Source organism: Emys orbicularis, chromosome 2 (genome assembly GCF_028017835.1).
Source record: "Emys orbicularis isolate rEmyOrb1 chromosome 2, rEmyOrb1.hap1, whole genome shotgun sequence".
NCBI lineage: Eukaryota > Metazoa > Chordata > Testudines > Emydidae > Emys > Emys orbicularis.
Window position 1 is genome coordinate 77,553,634 of NC_088684.1, and position 24,602 is coordinate 77,578,235.

The 24,602-nt window shown below is 42.2% G+C and overlaps 1 protein-coding gene across 1 annotated transcript in view; it reads left to right on the top strand.

The window, feature by feature from the left end:
- Positions 1-24,602, top strand: part of B4GALT6 (beta-1,4-galactosyltransferase 6) — a 53,432-nt gene that overhangs the window by 12,413 nt on the left and 16,417 nt on the right. Inside the window, exons 2-3 of the mRNA XM_065399219.1 lie at positions 15,217-15,333; positions 15,786-15,899. Of these exons, the coding sequence (XP_065255291.1) occupies positions 15,217-15,333; positions 15,786-15,899 (231 nt within the window). The remainder of the gene's footprint in view (positions 1-15,216; positions 15,334-15,785; positions 15,900-24,602) is intronic.

The window sequence follows — 24,602 nt, forward strand, 5'->3', positions numbered from 1 at the left end:
TTTGTTTTTGTTAAAATTGTTTTTAACTAAAATAGTTAAATTAAATATTTTAAAAAACAACAACAAAAATTAAATTGACTAGGTCAGCCAGGTCAACATGAGAAACTTAAAATATTGGCTTCTGCAGCTAACTCATTTGTCTTCATCTTCTTGTTTGTTCATAATATGGAAAAGAAAAACAAGCTTTCCTGTTTTTTCTGGTCTCAAACGATTTCTCAATTTGGAGTGAACTTGTCCAAAGGAAGAAAATATTCTTTCTACACCAGCAGAAGAAGCTACTGCTGTTAAAAGTGAGATTATCACTTCAACAGACTCTGAATCCAAGTGTTTAAGTGACTTCCCCCAGGTCACTGGTGTGACTTTCTTTAAAACATCATCAGCAAACACATATTTCTTGAATGGTTCACCCTTAGGTCTGAAGTTTATTATAGTTGGCATTATGGCTGGATGTACATGTCATAGCCAACTCCTCTTCTTCAGAAGTTAAGGTTTGTCCCTGGTACCGAGTATATTTGCAAGAAAATGAGCTGGAGACAGTGCTTGTCCCATTTGTTTTTTTAATGCTTGTAATTTAACTCGGTCATTGCATATTTCTCTTTTTAAGATCTCACTCAGTTCCTTACAAATTTCAACAGCGTCAGCAATAAAACAGCTATTTCCCTGCATTTTGTTCAAGGCTACGGAAATAGGCTTCAGGGTACTCGGCATGTGTTCAACATTTCTCTTAAGCCCATTGTTGAGAACTTTGGCTGTGACAGTGCCATCTATTTTTTCATGATTTTGTTCACAAACTGTCATCAGATTAGGCCAGTTCTTGTTATAGTGCTCAAAACAGTCCACTACTGAGTTCCAGCAAACGTCTTGTGGGAGAGCTAGCTTGGTTCCTTCCACTTTTTTCAGAGCAGCTGCTGCTGCAAAGTGGTTGTTACGGAAGTATTTTGCAATTTCAACAACATTAGCCTTTATTTCTGGAACAATGAAGTCTTTGGCTAGGAGGTGCATCAAATGAACACTGCAACCGTATGTTATTAGCTTGGGACTCCCTTCACTATCTTCTAAATAATTTCTTCTCATCTTGGATACATTTGCAGCATTGTCTGTGACCAAGCTCCATACCAGACATTTTAATTTTTTTCCACTATTTGTTATAGCTTTTACTGCTACTACTTGTAAGTATTCTGCTGTGTGTGCATTTCCTGATGTATCAATTGTTTCTGTAAGGAATACATTCCCTCCTTCTATTGTCACACAAGCACATACAACAGGATCATTGTGGACATTGCTCCATCCATCAAGACTCAAGTTAACAATTTCATCCTCTAGACCTTTTGCACACTGCTCAATTTCTCTTTCATACACTTTATCCAGCAATTTGCCTGCGACATCTGCTCTGTTGGGTGGACTGTATCCTGGTCTTAATCACTGAACCATGTTAATGAGGTGTGGGTTCTCAATCATATGGAAAGGAGAGGTTTTTTTTCATCAGTTACCTCTTTTTGTAATCTGCTGGTTCTTATCACAAACTTATCTATGGTTGTTTCTAGATGATGGAGATTTTTTTTTCTTTTTGCTACAGCTGATACACTGTGGCTATGTGACATGATGTGACTGAAACACTATCATTGGAAGATAACTCTGAAACTATAGAAAATGATGGTGATCTTGAAGGTAGTCAGTCTTCAGAATCCTTTATGTTGAGGATGGCTTCTCCTAAACAAAATAAGTCAATGCAGTTGTTTAATTATTATTACCATACTGCTCATTTAGTATTGCTCACTGCATTCACTGAGACTCAGTACTACTTTAAAGGTGAAATTGTAAAAGGAAGATCTGCCTATTTCAGCTATTTATTTTTGATCACAACTGCATCTAATATGACAGTACCATAGAGTAACAACTATATTTTTTTGCTCAAACATGAGAATTCAAGAATAGTCCAGAAGGAAGATAGGCAGTCCTTAAGAAAGAAGTATGAAATTAAAAAAGTTTACCAACCTGAAGCTCCTGCATGTTCAGACATATTCCTTTCATCATCTTCAACTCAGCTTCCTCCTGAGAAGGAGCATTTCTCATGATGCTGTTTCATTCGGGCAATCAGGCCTTGCATTTCTTTGTTACACTGTTTGCATTTTGCACGCATGCCTGTCTTACCCACAGGTAGAGGAACTTCATTAAAATATTCCCAAACTGGGTCACTTTTACAGCCTGCTGCCATTATAGGTTTTCCCTTCTAGCGAGAGAATGGTATGGTCGATCTCAAATCAATGAAGGCTACACTCAGAAAGACCTCAAGACTTCTGGAATATGCTGCTCAAACAGTTTCACTTTTGTTTCTACTGCCTGTCCCTCCCTTCTCACATTTATCTCCAGACTTCTTCTCCTTGTCCAGATCTATTCCACCCCCAACAATCTTCTATTCATTGAACTTTTTGAAACTTTGCACTTTTAGAGAGAGGTAAGGGATTGACTCTGCGTACACAAATTTGCAGAGAGACAATAGGGTTGTCTGTTATTTTTTACCTCTATATATTTATTTATTTTAAAACATTTTTTGCTGTTAACAAGCATATCATCTCTGGAGAGACAAATCCACAGTTTGAGAACTAAGGATCTTCGATGGTATCTTCTAGACTGAGCACTGAATCCCATTGGGTAGATAGAAAGATTAACCTAAATAATCTATAGAGAAACCCCTGGCACCCCCATAAGATTGGGTCCCTAATCCATGAACTATTGGAACTCCTTTACAAAACTTTTCTTAAACATTACATGAATATATTGTCTCATACTATAGAATTAGAATTTATAATCCCTATTCCATGATGAGATATCTTTGAGCTATAATGTATCTTAATTAAAATTATCTTTAGATAGATTTTCCTCAAAAAGCATTTACATTTTTTTTAAATCATTGATTTTTATCCACCCTTCCCTGTGAGGTGAAATTGTATTTTCCCCATTGTATAGATGAGGAACTGAGGCCCACATCTATGTCTCCTGATCAGCCCACCTCAGCAAACTACACAGCCAGTGAACTACAGAAGCTGGAGATGAAAAAGGCCTATTAATTAATTTTTCCATCCTCTGTTAATGTAGAATGGTTCCCTATAACATTCTCAAGTGTTTTATCCAGTCTAGTTCTAAATAATGTCTCAAAAGATGGAGCCTTTTAAGTCTGTAATCCAAGTACTTTTATGGCCCCAGACTCTCTTTTTTGTTGTTGACTGTATGGATGCCCATAATGAGCAAAGTAACTACAATTAGAAATAATAGTATCTTTTTACATGCTGGAGAAGAAAGAGCTTAACTCTAGGGGATTTTTTTTCTCTTTGGGGACTTGGTTGAGGGAAAGTCATCTCAAATAAATGATTTTTGCATTTATTTACGAATGTGGTGAGGACTGTGGTTATTCTTGCCTATTTTTTTTTAATTAACCTTGTGTTCTGTAATCTGCTATTCAGGAATGCTTGGCATTTTTAATAGTGAAAGTAACTTCATTTACAACATTTTAGAATTGCAGTCAAAATTTGGAAGCAGCAAATATTTTAGTGTGTATATCCAAAGCAAGGAGTTCAAAAACCAAAGTACATTACATTATTTTTAGCTTGTAGTCTTGGAATATTTGAAGGTATCCAAGGAAGGAGCCATATGATCATGAGGAAAAAGAGGGGCAGATTGGGAATATTTGAAAGGACTGCTCTGAGATTCTTCCATTGTAATCTCATCCCATGTTTACCAGAAAAATAAACTTTTTATTATAGGAGTTATGTTTTTAAAACATTATTTTTAACCTTGAGGGACTGACCCCTGAGGGAAATCTGATTTAAAAACAAGTTACTTGCTTAAGGGTAAAGAGTTGTCATTGAATTATTAATTCGTGTAATTGATTTTTACAGTGGTTTCTAAGGGGAAAGTTTTCATTAGTTGGAAAAATTTTAAATACAAGCTCAGGGAATTAATAGTCTCTGGAGATTTCCTGAAAAGCTAGATACAAAAGCTTCAGACAAAGCAGAGAATCTAGCAGGAAAAGCACCAATTTGAACAGTTGGAATACAAAAGTGCTATTTTAAAGCTGACCACTTAAAGTAATATTCCTTGGTATTTTAAAGAATATTAGAGGTAAAGTAACCATAACTTCAAACATTCTCCTGGTGAGAATCTGATTCTCACTCTTGGGTCTCAGACCTTCAGTGTGAGAATGGCTGGGAACTCCCAAAACTTAAGGCTAAAACTTCTTAATGTGACTAGTGATTCTGAATCCTTCCCCATGGACTAAATCTCAATGCGGTGGGAAGGCTTGCATGCCCCCATGACCCTGAAAGCTGTGCTGGTGGCAGCTTAACTCCTGGTATGGTGACCCGTGCCAGACAAGAGCCAGCGTAAAGGCAGTCCACCAGCCCTCCTGTTTGGGGGTTGGGAGTGGGATAATACTCTACTCCTGTTTTGTTTTTGTTTTTTAAGTTTTTATGGGGATGTACACTACTGTTTTTTAATCAAAATGTTGTGTGATACAATATCAAATACCTTAAAGAACTTTTATCAGCCAAACTTGAAATCTCATCAAAAATATATCAAGTTAATTTGACAAGATCTATTTTTCATAAACCCATGTTGATTTGCATTACCTTTCTTTAATTTTTTAAATTGAATCTTGTATCAGCCGCTCCATTATCTTGCCAGAGATCAATGTCAGGCTTATAAATACCCGAGTCATCCCATTTACCCCTTTTAAATATTGGCACAACACTAGCTTTGTTGCAGCCTTCTGGAACTTCACCTGTGCTCCAAATCAACATAAATGGTCCAGTGAGTGCCTCAGCTGGTTTTTTGAAAACTCTGGGATGCAAGTTATTTGCACCTGCTGATTTGAAAATAAATATCTTACTTTAGTATCTTCTGTTTCTAGTCTTTTAGAGATACTAGTGGAATGGAACGAGTGTTATCACCATATATTGAGGTTGTAGCCTCAGTTCCCCCCCCCCCCCATACAGAACAGAAATATTTATTTAATAGTTTTACCTCTTCTGGATTATTATTGATAATACTACCATTTCCATCTAGTAATGGACCAGTACCATTGTCAAGATTATTTTTGTTCTTAATATATTTAAAAAATCCTTCTTATTGTCCTTAACTCTCCTGGCCGTGGATTCCTGTCCCCCTTTGTTTCCCGTATCATTTTTTTTTCTTTTACAATTTCTAGATTCATATTTATATTCATTACTATCAAGTTGTCCTTTCTTCCATTTGTTAATATTTTTAAAAAAATGTATAGCTGCCTTCACTTTCCCTCTATACCAGGTCAGTTTTTTTTAACCAGCAAGGTCTTCTTCCTCGGTTATGGTATTGTGGCTTTTTGGGCATCTTGTAAGGTGTTCTTAAATGACTTCCAATTATCATTCACATTTTTCTGATGAAATTCTTCCTCCTAGCAGATTTGGCTCAAAATTGTTTTCAGCTTTATGAAATTGCCTTATTAAAACACTAAGTGTCTGGGCTTTATTGGGCTTGCACATTATGAATATGATCAAAACTTGATTACTTGTTCTTAACTACCATTTATTTTTAGTTCTGTGATCAGTTCCTCTTGATCTGTTAGGAACAAGGTCTAATAAGGAATTCCATCTTGTTGCTACACTTTTTGAGTTAGGATAGTATCTGTAATGTTTAGAAATTCCCAGGATGTTTTAGTTTTGGCAGTGTGAGACCTCTAGCAAATGTCACTCAAATTGAAGTCCCCCATGATTACACAGTTTTTTGTTTTAAATATTATAGATAGATGCATAAGGAGGTGGTCATCCTATTCCCTAGTGTGATTTGGTGGTCTGTAGTAGACACCAACTAATACCCCATTTTGTGCTTTATATCTGTTGGGCTATTGAACCATACCAGGTCAGACCAGTGGCCCATCTAGCTCAGTATCCTGTGTTCTGACAGTGGTCAATGCCAGATGTGGAGAAAGTGAATAAGGAAGTGTTGCTTACAGCTTCACTTAAGACAAGAACCAAGGATCACCCAATGAAATTCATAGGCAGTTTTAAAACAAACAAAAGGAAGTACTTCATACAACACACAGTCAACCTGTGGAATTCATTCCCAGGGGATGCAGTGAAAGCCAAAAGTATAACTGGGTTCAAACAAGAATTAGATAACTTAATGGAGGATAGGTCCATCAATGGCTATTAGCCAAGATGGTCAGGGATGCAACCCCGTCCTCTGGGTGTCCCTAAACTTCTGACTGGCAGAAGCTGAGACTGGATGAGAGGGGATGGATCCACTTAATAATTACCCTGTTATGTTCATTCCCTTTGAAGCATCTGGCATTGGCCACTGTCAGAAGACATGGTCATTCTTATGATCATAAGCATTTTGAGTTATCAGTGACTCGGAAACAGGTAAAGCAATTTTTTGACATAAAGTGCCACTGGCCTTACCCTTTTGCCTACTTGATCCTTCCTAAATAGGTTATAACCATTGATTTTAATGTCCAATTGTGTAAATCATCCCACCAGGTTTCAGTAATACCAACTAGATCAAATTTATACTTCTGTAGTGTTGAACCCTTCTTTATTCTTTCAGAGAGAACCAGATGGCAAATGGTTCTTATCCCATGGGATGTATAGAGTTTAAAAAAAATTCTTATCCTGAATTTGGATGAAAGGTCAATCTCAAAATTTTTCATGATTTTTTTTTTTTTTTTAAATGGGTTCATCAAAACATTTCATTTGGATTTTGACTCTTTTTTAAACATTTTTCTAATGTAAATTAACTCAAAATTTTGAAACAAAAGTAATTTTAGACTTCTCAAAATGACCTCTTTTGTTTAGAAATCAAAATGGGAAATTTATAGAAACTAACTCTTTTCCATGAACAGTTTTGGTTTTGATGACCTAACGCTTTCTGATTGGGAAAAAAAAAAAAGTCAAAAAAATCCTACTAGCTCTGCTTTGCAGACCTTCATAACATGTCCCCTAATGAAGAGGGATTCAAAATCCTGCCTGGTTTTGTTAGGATGTTCTTTTTCTCAACTAGCCAAACTTTTATTTTTTTATTCTTTTTATGTGGATGCAGCCTTAAATTTTGGGTTGCATTTGGCTTGTAGGCACCTGATCCCCTCTTTATTAAATTACAAAATGAAACAAACAAAACCCAAAACAAAATAACAGTAACAAAAAAATACTGATTGTATAGCTTTGACCTCTATCTTCCTTGCTTTCTAATGTAGTATGCATTACTGATCGTTTTATTAAATGGACATGTTCCTTGAATTGCTTACCATCATCACAGGATTTTCACTCTTTTAAGGGAAAACTAGTCACCTTGTTGTTCTGTATATTTGAAGGTATATGACACAGGATTTTCTTACTTCCTCTCAGGGTCTGGAGGTTTAATTTTTGAGTATGGAGTACAGAGCAACAGAGAAAAGAAATCTGGCTTGCAGCAAAAAGGAAGAAAAGAAAATTTTACATGTTGCAATGCTTGTTTTGGTGGAATCATATGGTCAAAATAGCAATTAATAATTTTAAATGCCCACTGCATTAAGACACATGAAGATGTATGTTTTAAATCAATTATAATGTGCTTGTGGCCTCATGCCTTTAGCCACCTGACTCCTGTATTAATCAGTCAATAAACACACATTGTCTTAAAGTTTGTTATACTTAGTATATACAGATGTCAAAGAGGACTGAACAGTTATATAGTAAAATTACATTGAAATGTCCAACCAGGAAAGAAGGAAATATGAAATCTAGCTTTCAGACACAGAAAAATAAAATCTTTGTTGATTTGCATCTATATATATTGTGACAAAGTTCCTCCTCTATCTTGGTGGGTCCTGCGCTTATTGGCGGATTTTCTTGCTTCAGAGATTCACCATGTGGGTTGGGGAACAGCCCAGAGACCTTCCCCTCTGGGAGAACCCACAGTCCAGGTCAATTGGGAGGTTTGGGGGGAACCCGGGCCCGCCCTCTACTCCGGGTTCCAGCCCAGGGGCCTGTGGACTGCAGCTGTCTATAGTGCCTCCTGTAACAGCTGCATGACAGCTACAACTCCCTGGGCTACTTCGCCATGGCCTCCTCCAAACACCTTCCTTATTCTCACCACAGGACCTTCCTTCTGGTGTCTGATAACGCTTGTGCTCCTCAGTCCTCCAGCAGCACACCCTCTCACTCTCAGCTCCTTGCGCCTCTTGCTCCCAACTCCTCACACCCCCACCACAAACTGAAGTGAGCTCCTTTTTAAAACCCAGGTGCCCTGATTAGCCTGCCTTAATTGATTCTAGAAGCTTCTTCTTAATTGGCTCCAGGTGTCCTAATTAGCCCGCCTGCCTTAACTGGTTCTAGCAGGTTCCTGATTACTCTAGTGCAGCCCCTGCTCTGGTCACTCAGGGAACAGAAAACTACTCATCCAGTGACCAGTATATTTGCCCTCTACCAGACTCCTGTACCCCACTGGTCTGGGTCTGTCACATATCCCTCCCCCCTGCTCAACGCCAAGGGGTTGGGCAGCTTGGGACGCCAGGCAGTGCACACGTTGCCATGACGGCTCCCTGCTCTGTGTTGTACATGGAACTGGAAAGGTTGGAGGGATAAGAACCATCTGGTCACCCTTGTGTTCTTCTCCTTGTTCCGCTGCATCCATTGAAGAGGGGCATGGTCGGTCACGAGGACAAATCTGCGCCCGAGCAGGTAGTAGCGCAATGTTTCCATGGCCCATTTTACAGCGAGGCATTCTCTCTCTTCCACTGCATATTTTTGTTCCCTTGGAAGGAGTTTCCGACTGAGGTATAGAATTGGGTGTTCCTCCTCCCCGACCATCTGTGATAGAACAGCCCCCAACCCTACTTCCGATGCATCCATCTGCAGGATAAACTCCTTGGTGAAATCAGGGGCTATCAGTACAGGGTTATTGCAGAGGGCAGTCCGTAGGTCTGTGAATGCTTCCTCTGCTGCGTCAGACCATCTCACCAGATCAGGTCCACGGGCTTTCACTAGGTCTGTCAGGGGGCTTGCCCTTGTGGCAAAGTGGGGGATAAATCGTCAGTAATACCCCACCACACCTAGGAACGCCCGGACTTGTTTCTTGTGACTTGGTCGGGGCCAATTTTGGATGGCCTCTAACTTGTTCACTTGGGGTTTTACCAGACCTTTTTCCACAATGTAGCCAAGATATTTGGCCTCTGTAAACCCTACAGCGCACTTGGCAGGGTTTGCTGTAAGGCCAGCTCGCCTGAAGGTATCGAGGACTGCCTTCACCTTCTCCAGGTGGGTTTCCCAGTCTGGGGTATGAATGACTACATCGTCCAAGTAGGCAGCAGCATAACTGTTATGCGGGTGTAATAGCTTGTCCATGAGGCGCTGGAAGGTAGCTTGGGCCCCATGTAGTCCAAAAGGGAGGACAGTATATTGAAAAAGACCCTCTGGTGTAGAGAACGCAGTCTTTTCCTTTGCGTCTTCTGCAAGGGGAATCTGCCAGTACCCCTTTGTCAAGTCTAGGGTAGTCAAGTACCGGGCATTACCCAGACGGTCCACTAGCTCATCTATGCGAGGTATGGGGTATGCGTCGAACTGGGATACTTCGTTTAGTCGCCGGAAGTCGTTGCAAAATCTTGTGGTGCCATCAGGTTTGGGCACCAGCACGATTGGGCTGGACCACTGACTGTGGGATTCTTCGATGATCCCCAACTCCAGCATTTTTTTTACTTCTGCTTTTATTTCCTCCCTTTTTGCCACTGGCACCCGATAGGGCCTCATTGTTACTCTGGCCCCAGGGTTCGTGACGATGTGGTGATATGTCTCGGTTGTTCGACCCGGTTTTGTCGAGAACACATCTTGGTTCCGGAAGGTCATCTCAGACACCTCATTCTTCTGGTCTGGTGTTAAATCGGGAGACACTCTCACCTGTTTGGAAGGCTTGTTTTCCTGGGTTAGGTCTTTTTGGACCGTTGTGCATGCCTCTTGTGCATGCCAGGGTTTCAGAAGGTTAACGTGATAAATCTGTTCTTGTTTTCTGCGTCCTGGCTGCCGCACCTTGTAGGTTACTTCCCCCACGGGTTCAACCACCTCATAGGGCCCCTGCCATTGGGCCAGAAGCTTGCTTTCTGCCGTGGGTACCAACACCATAACCCGATCCTCTGGTTGGAACTGTCGCACTTTTGCCTGGCGATTGTAATGGGTTCGCTGGGCCTCCTGTGCCTTCTCCAAATGTTCCCGTACAATAGGGGTAACACGGGCTATTCGGTCTTGCATCTGCATTACATGCTCTATTATATTTCTCCCCTCATTGGGTTCCTCTTCCCAGATGTCTTTGGCGATATCTAGTATGCCACGGGGGTGACGCCCGTATAATAACTCGAAGGGGGAAAACCCAGTTGAGGCCTGTGGTACCTCCCGGATAGCGAACATAAGGTACGGTAGTAGGGTGTCCCAATCCTTCCCATCCCGACTCACCACCTTCCTTATCATAGCCTTGAGGGTTCGGTTAAACCTTTCTACCAACCCATCAGTCTGCGGATGGTAGACCGAAGTTCTCAGGGTATGTATATGGAGCAGCGTACAGAGGTCCTTCATTAGCTTCAACATAAATGGGGTTCCTTGGTCGGTTAATATCTCCTTCGGTAGCCCCATTCAGGCAAAGATCCCCACCAGCTCTTTGGCTATAGTTTTAGAGGCCGTGTTCGCAGGGGGACGGCTTCTGGGTAGCGAGTAGCATAGTCCAAAACAACAAGTATATACTGGTGGCCCCGAGCCGTCTTCTCCAGGGGTCCCACTAGGTCCATGGCTATTCGCTCGAAGGGGACCTCTATGCTGGGAAGGGGTACTAAAGGTGCCCTCAAGTGGGGATGGGGACTGTGCAGCTGACACTCTGGGCAAGAGGCACAGTACCTCCGCACTTCTTCATGTACTCCGGGCCAGAAGAACCGTTGTAGGATTCGTGCTAGGGTCTTCTCTACCCCCAAATGCCCCCCAAAAAGATGACTATGAGCAAGACTTAATACAGCGTTCTGGTGTTTTTGAGGTACTAGGATCTGCTGTAACTTCTGCCCCTGTACTGGTGCAACCCGGTATAAGAGATCCTTCTTCATTATGAAGTAGGGTCCTGCTCCCTGGGTTTTCCCTTCCACGGGGACCCCATCTATTTCAGTCACTTCCTTCCTAATGTTGTCATACCTTGGGTCTTCTGCCTGGTCGCGTCCAAAATTTCCTCTCCCGGGGCTAATCTGCCCAAGATCTAGGGGCCCAGTCTCTGTTGCCTCTACTGGTTCAGAAGCATTGTGGTGGGGGTCAGACTCAGGTGCTTCTCCCTTCTGCATGGCCTCCTTTTGAGCTGCGCGGGTCCGCCTACCTACAAGAGCGACCCTCTGGCTTTGGGTCAGTATTCGGGTTCCCAAGGCCTTAGCTGCCCTTCTTTCCTTTTTTGTCTTTCTACCCTGTCTGGGAGTGGAGAACAAATCTGGGGATATTTCAGAGAAGATTGGGGGTTGACAGTCTGCTGTGGATGCCTCATCAATTTTAGGATCCCCATCTTTCTCCAATCCCCCTACTGGCAGTAAGTTTCCAAACCCTGGGAAGTCCCTGCCTATGAGCACTGGGTATGGGAGTTTAGGGACTACACCTGCTGCTACATCAGTAGTGTTCCCTTGGATCTCGATTTTTACTGGGATGGTGGGGTAGTAACTAACTGTTCCATGGACACATGTTATCCCCATACGTTTAGCCTGCAGCAGCTGATTACGCTTCACGAGCTTCCCTGAGATAAGCGTGATAGCACTCCCCGAATCAACCAGTGCCGTGGTCCCTACCCCATTTAGTTTCACTGGTCTGGTATACATATGTGGGGTTAGTGAGACCCCCACAAGGTGGATTAGGGAGCATGGGTCTGCCCAATTCCCCAGGTTACACTGCATAGGCTCCTCAGCATTGGGACACTATGCAGCTATGTGTCCCCACTCCCCGCAGGCATAACATCTGTATGGAGCCCTAGGCGTTCCCCGGTCTCTTGGTTTAGGCAGTCTAACATCACAAGCCTCTTCTCCCTCAGTGCTCCAACTCTTTGTGGCCTCTAATGGGCTTTCAGCCTCTCTCTTTTTCCACCTGGACCCTCCTGGTGGCCCAGTCACCCGAACTTTAGGGCTTGGTGCTGCTAGTTTAACCCGGGGTGCCTCTTTCTTAACTGGTCGGGTCAGCTCCCTCGCTGTCCTTCGCCTCTCTACCAGGGCGACAACCTCATCATAGGTGGAGGGTTCGTTCTGGCTTACCCAGGCACGAAGGTCTGGTGGTAGTCCCCTCATGTGTCGGTCGATGACCAGAACCGCTAGTATCTCTTCTGGACTCCGAGACTCTGTTTGCAACCACTTTCGTGCGAGATGGATGAGGTCATACAATTGGGACCGCGGGGTTTGTCTTCCTGGTACCTCCAACCGTGATACTGCTGGGCCCGCACTGCTGTCGTTACCCCAGATCTGGCTAGGATCTCTGCTTTCAGCTGGGGGTAGGCTGCCGCAGCCCCTTCAGGCAGATCATGGTAGGCCTTCTGGGCCTCCCCACACAGGAATGGGGCAAGGATGCCAGACCACTGATCTCGAGGCCAGGCCTCCCGTAGGGCTGTCCTCTCAAAGGCCAGAAGGTATGCCTCTACATCATCCTCCCGTGTCATTTTCTGCAGCCAATGGCTGGCCCGTATGAGCCGCATCCCATCATGGCCGCGATTCAGCTCTGTAAGGGACTTTACCTGGTTTACCAGTTCCCGCAACATAGCTCGATCTTGAGCAGCCTGGTCCATCAGCAGGCGATTAGTCTCTTGCTGCAGCTGCACTGCCTCCTGTTGGGCGGCTGCCTGGACACGGGTAGCCTCCTGCTGGGCCGCCATAGCTTGTATCAGTGCCTGCACTACGTCCTCCATTGTGGTAAAAAAAGTAAACCCTCTCCCTTTTTTTTGGTTGTTTTTTTGTTTTTTGTTTAAATCACCCTCCTTCTTCCGCCGCGCTGTGCACCCCAAGATCCCACTCCTGACACCAGTGTGTCAAAGTTCCTCCTCTACCTTGGTGTATCCTGCGCTTATTGGCGGATTTTCTTGCCTCAGAGATTCACCATGTGGGTTGGGGAACAGCCCAGAGACCTTCCCCTCTGGGAGAACCCACAGTCCAGGTCAATTGGGAGGTTTGGGGGGAACCCGGGCCCGCCCTCTACTCCGGGTTCCAGCCCAGGGCCCTGTGGACTGCAGCTGTCTATAGTGCCTCCTGTAACAGCTGCATGACAGCTACAACTCCCTGGGCTACTTCCCCATGGCCTCCTCCAAACACCTTCCTTATTCTCACCACAGGACCTTCCTCCTGGTGTCTGATAACGCTTGTGCTCCTCAGTCCTCCAGCAGCACACCCTCTCACTCTCAGCTCCTTGCGCTTCTTGCTTCCAGCTCCTCACACTCCCACCACAAACTGAAGTGAGCTCCTTTTTAAAACCCAGGTGTCCTAATTAGCCTGCCTGCCTTAACTGGTTCTAGCAGGTTCCTGATTACTCTAGTGCAGCCCCTGCTCTGGTCACTCAGGGAACAGAAAACTACTCATCCAGTGACCAGTATATTTGCCCTCTACCAGACTCCTGTACCCCACTGGTCTGGGTCTGTCACAATATATATGAATGAATGGTCAAGATGCTCAGTAATGCTTTCTAATCTGAGGGGAGAGGCCCTTGAGAGTGATGAATGTTATAAAGGCAAGATTTTCAAAGCGCTCCCCTCTTCTGATGGTGCTTGTTTGGCATAAAGGAGATGATGGTTTTGGTATTAGTGTACTGCCCATCACCACCTCTGCCAACAAATTCATATAGATGTGAATAATATGGTGGACGGAATTCTCAATTGGTTTGCTTTGAAAATGGATTTTTAGCTGTTTTTTAATGCAGTTTAACAGCTGGAAATATGAGTCAGTGCCATGTGACCAGCCAGATTTCTGTTCAAAAGCTTTTATTGGGGGGTCCTTATTAGTGACACTATGTTGCTATGCTGTAGTCAGTAGAGAAATTTTTCAAAAGCATGAGTCTTTGTATGCTTGGCATATGTGAAAGGACAGCGATGATCCACTTTGCTACCCGGTATGAAAACTGATTTTCAAAAGGAATTTGTCCATCCATTTGTAGATTACTGAAGTCGTATGGATCCCATTTAGGCTTGTGCCTATTTAGAAGGCAACAGAACATTTTATCTTTCTGATTTGTGTGTCCATCTTACTTTTCTATTCAGGCCAAAGATAGTATTATGTGAGCTCTGTATATGGCTTTGATTACTGATCTGAGAGACAGGATTCTTGGTTCTGTTACTGATGTGCTGTCATCTTGTGTGAATCAGTTAAATTGTCCGTCTGTACCTGAGTTTACCAACCTGTAATGTCTATAATAACTACTTCACAGGGAAACTGACTTTTAGTGCAGCAGAGCCCTGTTTAGCTGATCTAATTGGGACCGGAGCCAGATCGGATAATCAAAAATTCAAGTAATCTGAAGAATGGGAAAGTGCGAGGCTGCAGCACCATCTAGAGACCAAGGAGATTACCCACTTCTGAACCTTTGTGTGCTGGTTCCTTGATTAATAAGGAGAGCCAAATAATGGAGGATTCAGTAAACAGGGTTCTACTGTATTTTGAGATTTTTCAATGATTGGTGTTATATAATTGTAAAATGGCATAGCTGCTGGTTAATACTTCCAGCTGGTGGTGAATGAACAGAGGTAAATCTTAGCATACCCTTACAAACAGTCAAGAAGTAGGAAATAGATGCTTTTGTGGGTTACGGTTATTTCTCTTCTAAAAATATTTCTCTCTCTCTCTCTCTTTCTCCTCTAAAATATAGATAACTTACTATGGGTAAATTGATTTTTAATGCTGTATCTTAATAGGTTTTTTGCAGGGTGGAGGAAAATGAAATTGTGTTAAGGTTTCAATTACTATTTATTAACTTGATATTTTTACCCTTTCAGTTAGGTCTAGGAATATGAATTAATGTTTTTCCTCTTGTCTGTATCTTGATTTTTACCCTAAATATTTTTAGGTTTTACTCTGTGTATCCTACTCTTGGTCTAATAGGTTTTTGAGGGCTAACCTTAAACTCCAAGATTGTTCAGTATTGATTTGATGACATTATACATTGGTAAATACTACAATAAAATGAAATACTATTGAATTACGTTTAACATGAAATAGTCACTTTTGTGTTTTAACAGCAAACACCTATCTCTTTATGGTGCAAGCTCGAGGCATAATGTTGAGAGAAAATGTGAAAACAATAGGACATCTGATCAGATTGTACACTAATAAAAATGCTACTCTGAATGGCACAGGTAAGAATATTTCCTATTTAATTATTTAAAAAAAGTTGTCTGTTTCTTCATGACAATGACATAGCTTGTTTATACATAGGTTTACAAAAACCTAGATCTAAGCACCCTTCATTTCTCCCCTCCCCCCCCATACTCTCCCAACTTTGAGGAGTAATAGGGAAGGGAAGAGTGGTTACTCTTTACAGAGTCACTTGTGAAACTGAAGTTAAGTTTTCTTTAAGAAATAGGTTTATCAAGAGCTGGGGTAAATAGATCAGAATTCATGAGGATCAACTTGATAATGGTTCAGAGAATGTTTTTATCTTCACTGTCGGAACTTGCAGCAAACATAAAGTTTATGCAGTGATGTCAGGATAAGATGCAAAACAGTCCCAGCATAGTGATATATTGATGAGAAGCCATTGGGAAACTTTCATTTTTACAAGAATAAACTGTGTTTTTTTTTCTTTAAGATTATCCTGAAGGCAACAATTCCAGTGACTACCTTGCTCAAACAACAATGTATCTTCCAGAAAACTTCACATATTCTCCTTACCAGGCTTGTCCAGAAAAGCTGCCTTACATGAGTAAGTTTATAATATCACCTTAATTTATATCCTTATCTATTACATCTGGTTCTGTTAAACCAGAATGCAAACTGTTAACCAGAATTTTAAAACTCACTTTAACACATATAATAATGCTTAGCAGAATTTGGCCCAATATTCTGACTAATACCTAATGTTTTGATATACATTTTCTTCTGTGTAATGCGTTCTGGCATTTGTTCCACAATTAAGACAGTATTCAACACCTACAGTTAGAGTGCATCTTTTGTTATATACCGCTTTCTTGAATTAGAGGCTTTGGGGAATTGTTACCTAGAATTTTTGGAGGTGAGAGTATTCTTGGTGGAAAATTGAATGAGACAAAAACAAGTTGCCTACATTTTCATCAGTTAATCAGAATTGCACCAATACTTGAGAAGCTGCATAAGATAGCAAAGTGAGTGCTTCAGAAGGTAAAAAAGTCTTAAATCCTGTTATAACTGAGCAGGCAACGGTTTCATAAAATGTGAAAAAAACATGAAAATAATTCATATGAAAAGTTGAGAAGATTAAGGTTTCAAAGTGAAGTACTTAAAAATTAAAAAGCAACAAAAGTTGCTCATACAACCTTATTTCTTTTCTCATGTGTATATACACTCAAAAACTCCTTTTAGCATTAGATTAAAATCTTAGCTTAAATTCTGTTGTATTTATTTAGCTGGAATAAATGGGCCAAAGGTGTTAACATAATCCAGTCACTGTCCAACATTAAATAGTGTTAAACAAGGTTCGGGGTTTGGTATACAGAGACTTCAGCCTGCTTAGTACGATGGCAAACATACCATTAAAAATCCTTTTAACCTTTATTTAAAGATAAAGAAAAAACAGTTAAAGCATTTTAAATGTAAAGTTTTAAATAAGGTTTTCATTTTAACAGCACGCTTTGTTCCCTTTCCCTTTAGCTAGAGAGAATTTTTAAAAGGAAACCTCCCCTTGTTTGACGGTCTCTGTTTTACAAAAGATTGTAATAACTGTCCCTTTGGGGGGAAAAGAAGACATTAGTTGAGATAGGCTATAGTTGTGGTTGTTAGTGTGTTGATCCCATTTCATCCCAGGTCGTGCTTGGGTTTCTGCTGGAGTGGTAGAAGTGGCAGTGTTATCTGGGTCCCTCTCGCTGGCCCAGTCTGGTGAGGACATTTCTCAGGATTATGATTAGGGCAAAGAAAGTCTCTGGTCCCAGGAGATGATGAGGGTGGCAGCCCTGGTGGTGAAGTTTGTTCCAGTAGCCTCTGTCCGGTCTTCTGAATTTCCTCCCGAAGTTTCTTTCTTTCAGGACCCACAAAGGGAATGGTGGATGGAATAGCCCATACCCTCATTATTTTGTCCACCAAAAATGCCTGATGTCTGACACACCAATTTTGGTTAATTAATTTCTGGTTCCATGTTTTCTGTTTTTTACCAAGCATGAATTCAGTATCCTCTTTGAGTTATATCAACATGGCCTTTTAGTTTAGACTAATTTAGTCTCTTTGTCGTGTACTCTTGCATTGCTGTTAACATTCATTATTGAAAGCAGCTTGACTATAACAACAAATGTTAGAAAGTTTTTTAACATTTTTATGAACTTTCATTATCTCTAGCCTCTGTTTGCCGGCTACAGGGGATGGATCACTTGATTACATGTTCATTCCCTCTGAAGCACTTGGCATTGGCCACTATTGGAAGACAGGATACTGCGCTAGATGGACCATTGATCTGACCCACTATGGTCATTCTTATGCTTTTACAATTGAATTTACAACTAGAGTAAATTTGTAGGCCCAATTATCACAACATTTCTCTAAAAACTTTGACACAGGAAAGGGCTAGTGTGTTGTGACCATGATATGATTGTACACTAGTTACATATTAATTTGGAAAAATGTTTTAATTACCTCTTATGATTCAATATTATCAAAATTTTATTGTTGATTATGTACTATTTGTATCTTATGACTTCACAAATACAAAGATTGTTTTTAGATAATCTAAGCATTATACCCAGACTTACAGACACTCTTTTCTCAACTTATGTATTATATAATTTTTTTAACGTTAGCGTAAATAAAAATTTTAAATCTGTAAAAACAGAAATTCCAAGCTAACTTTCAGAAATCTCTCAACTTGTCTTCGAGACTAAAAATGTATTTTTTAACCCTCCTGCTAAAAAGTCAGTCTCGAGCTGTGCAATAACATAATTACCCATTAGTATATTAAATTCTCTCAAATCCATATTACACATAATGATATCTGACAGTCTGAGATTTCTGGGCAGTTAACTATTTTTAAAAATAGATTGGATATAAAAGGACTAATCAATACAAGTAGATAGGACATATTTGGCAAGTCAATAGTTAAAAATACAGAAACTGCTTCTGACTGAAAAATGAGATGAGTTGAAAAAAAGTTATATCTATTGTTAATTGATTGAATTAATGTTTTAATTTTACCTTACTGCACCAATATTACAAATTCATCTTAATTGAAATTACTACTTTATGACTTCAGGAATTTAGCTAAATGACAAGTACGTATGGGACTGTACTGATAAATTAATGTTAAAACTGAACTGCCTAAAAAAAATGATAAACTTTGTAAATGTACAGGGTGTATTTGATTTAAAACAAATTTAAATCATCTCTCTAAACTACTCAACGTAAATGAGACATTCTTATGCCCATCTTCATCTTTTCACCTCACTAAATCATTCTTGAAGCAGGCAGTGAAGACTACTGTGCCTGGAATCAAGTGCACTTTGACACAGTTTCAGGTTAGCTAGGTCAGTTGCCTTTCTTTACCTATCTGAAGTTAACCTGGGGACCCTGATCCTGGAAGAGATACTGTCTGGTCATATTTTGCCCCAAACTTATGCTCTTAAAATACACATAGGGATTTTGCAGATATCAGCTGGTGACCTCTAGAACCGCTGGTTGAGAACTGCTGTATTAGAGCATAACCTGAAACAGAATATCTTTCTGCAGCTCAGTGTTTTCCACAATTCCGAGACATCTGGGCTGCTCCTCTCCACGCTGAAGCTCACAAAGGCAATCCATAGTTGCTGTGCTATGTGTGCTAGCCACACCCTTCTGCTCTTGCTTGCTGCCAGTTTCTCTGCCTTCATGGCATTGGTCAGTTGGCAGTTTTAGCTGCTTCTGCTTTCTTTTGTTTTTTCCTCTTCTGTTTTTGGGCAGTAGCAGGCAGGATCTTCTACCTAACCCTTTCTCCTCCTGCCTGGGTTGAATTTCAGCATCTTGGCCCTGGTCTACACTACTTGTTTAGGTCGAATTTAGCAGCATTAGATCGATTTAACCCTGCACCCGTCCACACGACGAAGCCATTTTTGTCAACTTAAAGGGCTCTTAAAATTGATTTCTGTATTCCTCCCCGACGAGGGGATTAGCACTGAAATCGACCCTGCTGGGTCGAATTTGGGGTAGTGTGGACGCAATTTAACGGTATTGACCTCCGGGAGCTATCCCAGAGTGCTCCATAGTGACCGCTCTGGACAGCACACTCAACTCAGATGCACTGGCCAGGTAGACAGGAAAAGCTCGGTAAACTTTTGAATTTCATTTCCTGTTTGGCCAGCGTGGCAACCTCAGAGGTGACTGTGCAGATCTCATCAGCACAGGTAACACTGCTCTACAGCCAAAATGCTTCTGAAATAAACGTAGTCAAACGTTACTAATTCTGGGTCACTGAGAATGAAAATGATGCTTAAAATTGTTGATTGGCTCTAGTTTTCAAGATATGCTATTGGGTCAGTATATACGACCCTTGACTTGGGAATGGCGGAGGATAAGTGAGTTATAAAGGGAAGGGATCTCAATTTAAACCAGAAATGACTAAAATACATCTTTGACTGGATCTATGAATAAATCTATGACTGGGTTTGGACAGTACTTGCTTTTTAGGCAAAACAATGAATGATGCAATCTGAAGCTGGTATTGCGTCATACATGATATGAATTGCATCATGTTATTCTTAGAAGTCATGGATGATGCAATCATAACGAAGCTTACATCACTCTGCTGAACAAATTGCCCTATATCAGCTCTAGAAATCATACAGTGTCATGCTCTCTTATTTCTCAGTGTTTGATTTTGCAAAGGGACACATTTCTGTTTAGCCAAAGTGAGCAGAGATGCCTCGTACTTGTGTGAACAGTGCAGATAACTTCTGCTATGTTTGTGGTGAAGTGACTTTTGCATCACAAAAGCGCAGTATAACCACTATGGTTAAGAAATCCTATCACCTTTATTTTGGCTGCAAAATTGGAGATCAGGACAAGAGGTGGGCCCCACACATATACTGCAACACTTGTGCAACAAATCTTCGCCAGTGGTTGAACAGGAAAAGGAAATCTATGCCTTTTGCAGTGCCGATGATTTGGAGAGAGCCAACAGATTATACCAGCAATTGTTACTTCTGCATGGTGCCTCCAGTTGGGAAAGGTGTGTCAAAGAAGAAAAAGTGGACTGTGCATTATCCAAACATTCCATCAGCTATACGCCCAGTACCCCACGGAGAAGGACTGCCGGTTCCTGATGCACCAGAATCATTCTCACTTGAGTCAGACGAGGAAGAGGAAGAGGATGAAACTTCTGGTCCTGAACCATCAATGTCACAGGACCTACATTTTCTCCCATCCTCCTCCTCTGAACCACACCTCATAACACAAGGTGAACTGAATGACCTTGTCAGGGATTTGGAACTACCCAAGAGTAAGGCAGAGCTGTTGGGCTCCAGACTACAGCAGTGGAATCTCCTGGCAGGTGATGTTAGGGTTTCCATGTTCCGTGACCGTCAAAAGGATCTTGTCCCATTCTTCTTCATGGAAGGTGATCTTGTAGCCTGCAACAACATCGATGGTGTGATGGCAGCCCTCAACATCGTTCATGATCCAGATGAGTGGAGACTGTTCATTGATTCATCGAAGACGAGTCTTAAAGCTGTTTTACTGCATAATGGTAATGTTTTGCCATCAATTCCAGTTGGTCATGCAGTCCATATGAAGGAAACCTATGACAACATGAAACAACTTTTGAGGTGCATAAACTATGACCAACATCAGAGGCAGCTTTGTGGCGATTTGAAGGTTGTTGCTCTCTTGCTTGGTCTGCAGACTGGATACACAAAGTACTGCTGTTTTCTCTGCGAATGGGATAGTCGTGCAAGAGATTCCCACTACATCAAGAAAGATTGGCCACTCCGACAGTCATTGGAGCCTGGGAGGAAAAGTGTTCAGCATCCACCACTTGTTGAATCAAGGAAGATTTTGTTACCACCCTTACACATCAAGCTGTGTCTGGTGAAGAACTTTGTCAAGGCCATTGACAAAACACAAGCAGCTTTCAAGTACCTCCGTGGAAAATTTCGAAGGTTAAGTGAAGCTAAGATAAAGGAAGGTGTCTTTGTTGGTCCTCAGATTCGTGAACTTCTTCGAGATGATGCATTTGACCATGCACTGCGTTGCAAGGAAAAAACGGCATGGAAAGCCTTCCAGTTAGTGGCAATAAATTTTCTCGGAAACAACAAGGCAGACAACTACAGGTTGTTGGTGGAAAACCTCCTCAAGGCATACAAAAGCCTTGGTTGCAACATGTCACTAAAGATACATTTTTTGCACTCTCATCTAGATTTTTTTCCACCTAACTGCGGAGCAGTGAGCGACGAGCACTGCGAGCGATTTCACCAAGACATTGCAACAATGGAGAAACGCTATCAGGGCAAATGGAGCCCATCAATGCTTGCAGACTATTGCTGCACAGTGACAAGAGATGCTCCATTTAATGAATACAAGAGACAAGCCAAGAAGCGCCGAGTAGACACTGAATAGGACTAAACTATGTACAGAATAGTTTTTTGCCTTTTGTTTCATAATAAATTTTATTTATATAACCCTTCTGCTGATTTTTAAAGTGTTACATAAACAGGACAGGTGAAATATTATCATGTAAAGCAACCATAAACACATGAAAAGACCTAGGTTTACAATTTGATTAAAACTCTACTATCTACACAATATACATAGACATAAAATGTAAAAACTTAAATATCTTAGAAACAGTAGCCAATCAGTTGTTTTAATTGTCATATTTGAATTCAGCACATCAAAATACATAATAAATAGCACATTTTATCTCTGAAGCAGACGACTTCTCAAAAATTGTAGACCAGTGTAACCATGGAATCCCAGAATTGCAAAAGAGCTCCAGCATGGACCGAACGGGAGGTACTGGATCTGATCGCTGTATCGGGAGAGGAATCTGTGCTATGAGAACTCCGTTCCAAAAGACGAAATGCCAAAACACTTGAAAAAATCTCCAAGGGCATGAAGGACAGAGGCTATAACAGGGACCCGCAGCAGTGCCGCGTGAAACTTAAGGAGCTCAGGAAAGCCTACCAAAGAACCAGAGAGGCAAACGGCTGGTCCGGGTCAGAGCCCCAGACATGCCGCTTCTATGATGAGCTGCGTGCCATTCTAGGGGGTGCCCCTACAACTCCCCAGCCCTGTGCGTGGACTCCGTCAATGGATTCTCACGCAACAGGGATGCGGATTTTGGGGATGAGGAAGATGATAGCACATAGCAAGCAAGCGGAGAAACCGTTTTCCCTGAAAGCCAGGAACTGTTTATCACTGGGATCTAGTACCAACCCACCGAAGGTGGGCTCCCGGACCTAGAAGGTGGCAAAGGGACCTCTGGTGAGTGTACCTTTGTAAATATAATACATGGTTTAAAAGCAAGCGTGTTTAGTGATTAATTTTCCCTGAAGACTTGGGATACATTCACGGCCAGTACAGCTACTGGAAAAGTCTGTTAACGTGTATGGGGATGGAGCGTAAATCCTCCAGGGACATCTCAATGAAGCTCTCCTGGATGTACTCCCAAAGCCTTTGCAAAAGGTTCCTGGGGAGGGCAGCCTTATTCCGTCCTCCATGGTAGTACACTTTACCACGCCAGGCCAGTAACACGTAGTCTGGAATCATTGCATAACAAAGCATGGCAGCATATGGTCCCGGTGTTTGCTGGCATTCAAGCAACATCCGTTCTTTATCCCTCTGTGTTATCCTCAGGAGAGTGATATCATTCATGGTCACCTGGTTGAAATAGGGGAATTTTATTAAGGGGACATTCAGAGGTGGCCATTCCTGCTGGGCTGTTTGCCTGTGGCTGAACAGAAATCATCCCCACTGTTAGCCATGCGGTGTGGGGAGGGGTGAAGTGATCATCCCAGAGAATTGGGTGGGTGGGGGGTTTAGTTGGGTTTGTGCTGCACGTTAACCCGAAAACCGCAGCCCCTCTTTTTAAATGGCCAACCCATTTTAAATGGGTGCTTGGTATGTGAAATGAGGGCACTGCTGTTTGAAACCATTCCCACATGTTATGAAGGTTAAAGAAGCCAAAAGACTGTGGCTTACCATGGTTGCCTGCAAGCCGAATTCTGTTGCCCGCCGGCCCTGCGTGTGTGATCTCTCACACCAAACCTGCAGGCCCTCAATATAGGAGGCAAAATGTGACCTTGTAAAGAAAGCACACGTGCTATGTAATGTTAACAGCTTGGTTCACCGTGAAAGAGTCTACCCATTGTTCTCTAAAATGTCTTTTTAAAGACTACACTCCCTTTTTTTCCCTCCCGCAGCTGCAAATGTTTCAACACTCCCCGTATCATCTCCGTCCCAGAGGTTAGCGAAGATTAGAAGGCGAAAAAAACGCACTCGCGATTAAATGTTCTCTTAGCTCATGCAGTCCTCCCTCACTGAAAGAGCCCAGCAGAATGCGTGGAGGCAGACAATGTCAGAGTGTAGGAAAGCACAAAATGAAGGCAAGGACAGGTGGCGGGAGCAAGAGAAGAGGTGGCGTCAGCGTAATGAGAGGAGGCAGGAAGCAATGCTTAGGCTACTGGAAGATCAAACTGATATGCTCCGGCGTATGGTTGAGGTGCAGGAAAGGGAGCAGGAGCACAGACCGCCGCTGCAGCCCCTGTGTAACCAACTGCCCTCCTCCCCAAGTTCCACAGCCTCCTCACCCAGATGCCCAAGAACGCGGTGGGGGGCCTCCGGGCACCCAACCACTCCACCCCAGAGGACTGCCCAAGCAACAGAAAGCTGGCATTCAATAAATAAGTTTTGAAGTACAGTGTGGCCTTGTCCTTCCCTTCTCCCCTCCTGTACCACCCCACCTGGTGCTTCCCTCCTCCCCCATCCCTCCCGGGCTACCTTTGCAGTTATCCCCCCCCATTTGTGTGACGAATTAATAAAGAATGCATGAATTTGAAACAACAATGACTTTATTGCCTCTGCAAGTGGTGATCAAAGGGGGGTGGGGAGGGCGGTTGGCTTACGGGGAAGTAGAGTGAACCAAGGGGAAGGGTTTTCATCAAGGAGAAACAAATCAACAAAGGGGGCGGGTTTGCATCAAGGAGAAACACACACAACTGTCACACCAAAGCCTGGCCAGTCATGACACTGGTTTTCAAAGTCTCTGTGATGTGCAGCGCACCTTGCTGTGCTTTTCTAATCGCAAACAGCCTAGTCAGCAAACAGCGCCAGCAAGATTTTAAATGTCCAAAGGCACATTCTGCCACCATTCTGCACTTGCTCAGCCTATAGTTGAACTGCTCCTTACTACTGTCCAGGCTTCATGAGCCATGGGAGCAAGGGGTAGGCTGGAGTAGGTGCGACCGCGCGGTGCTGCTGG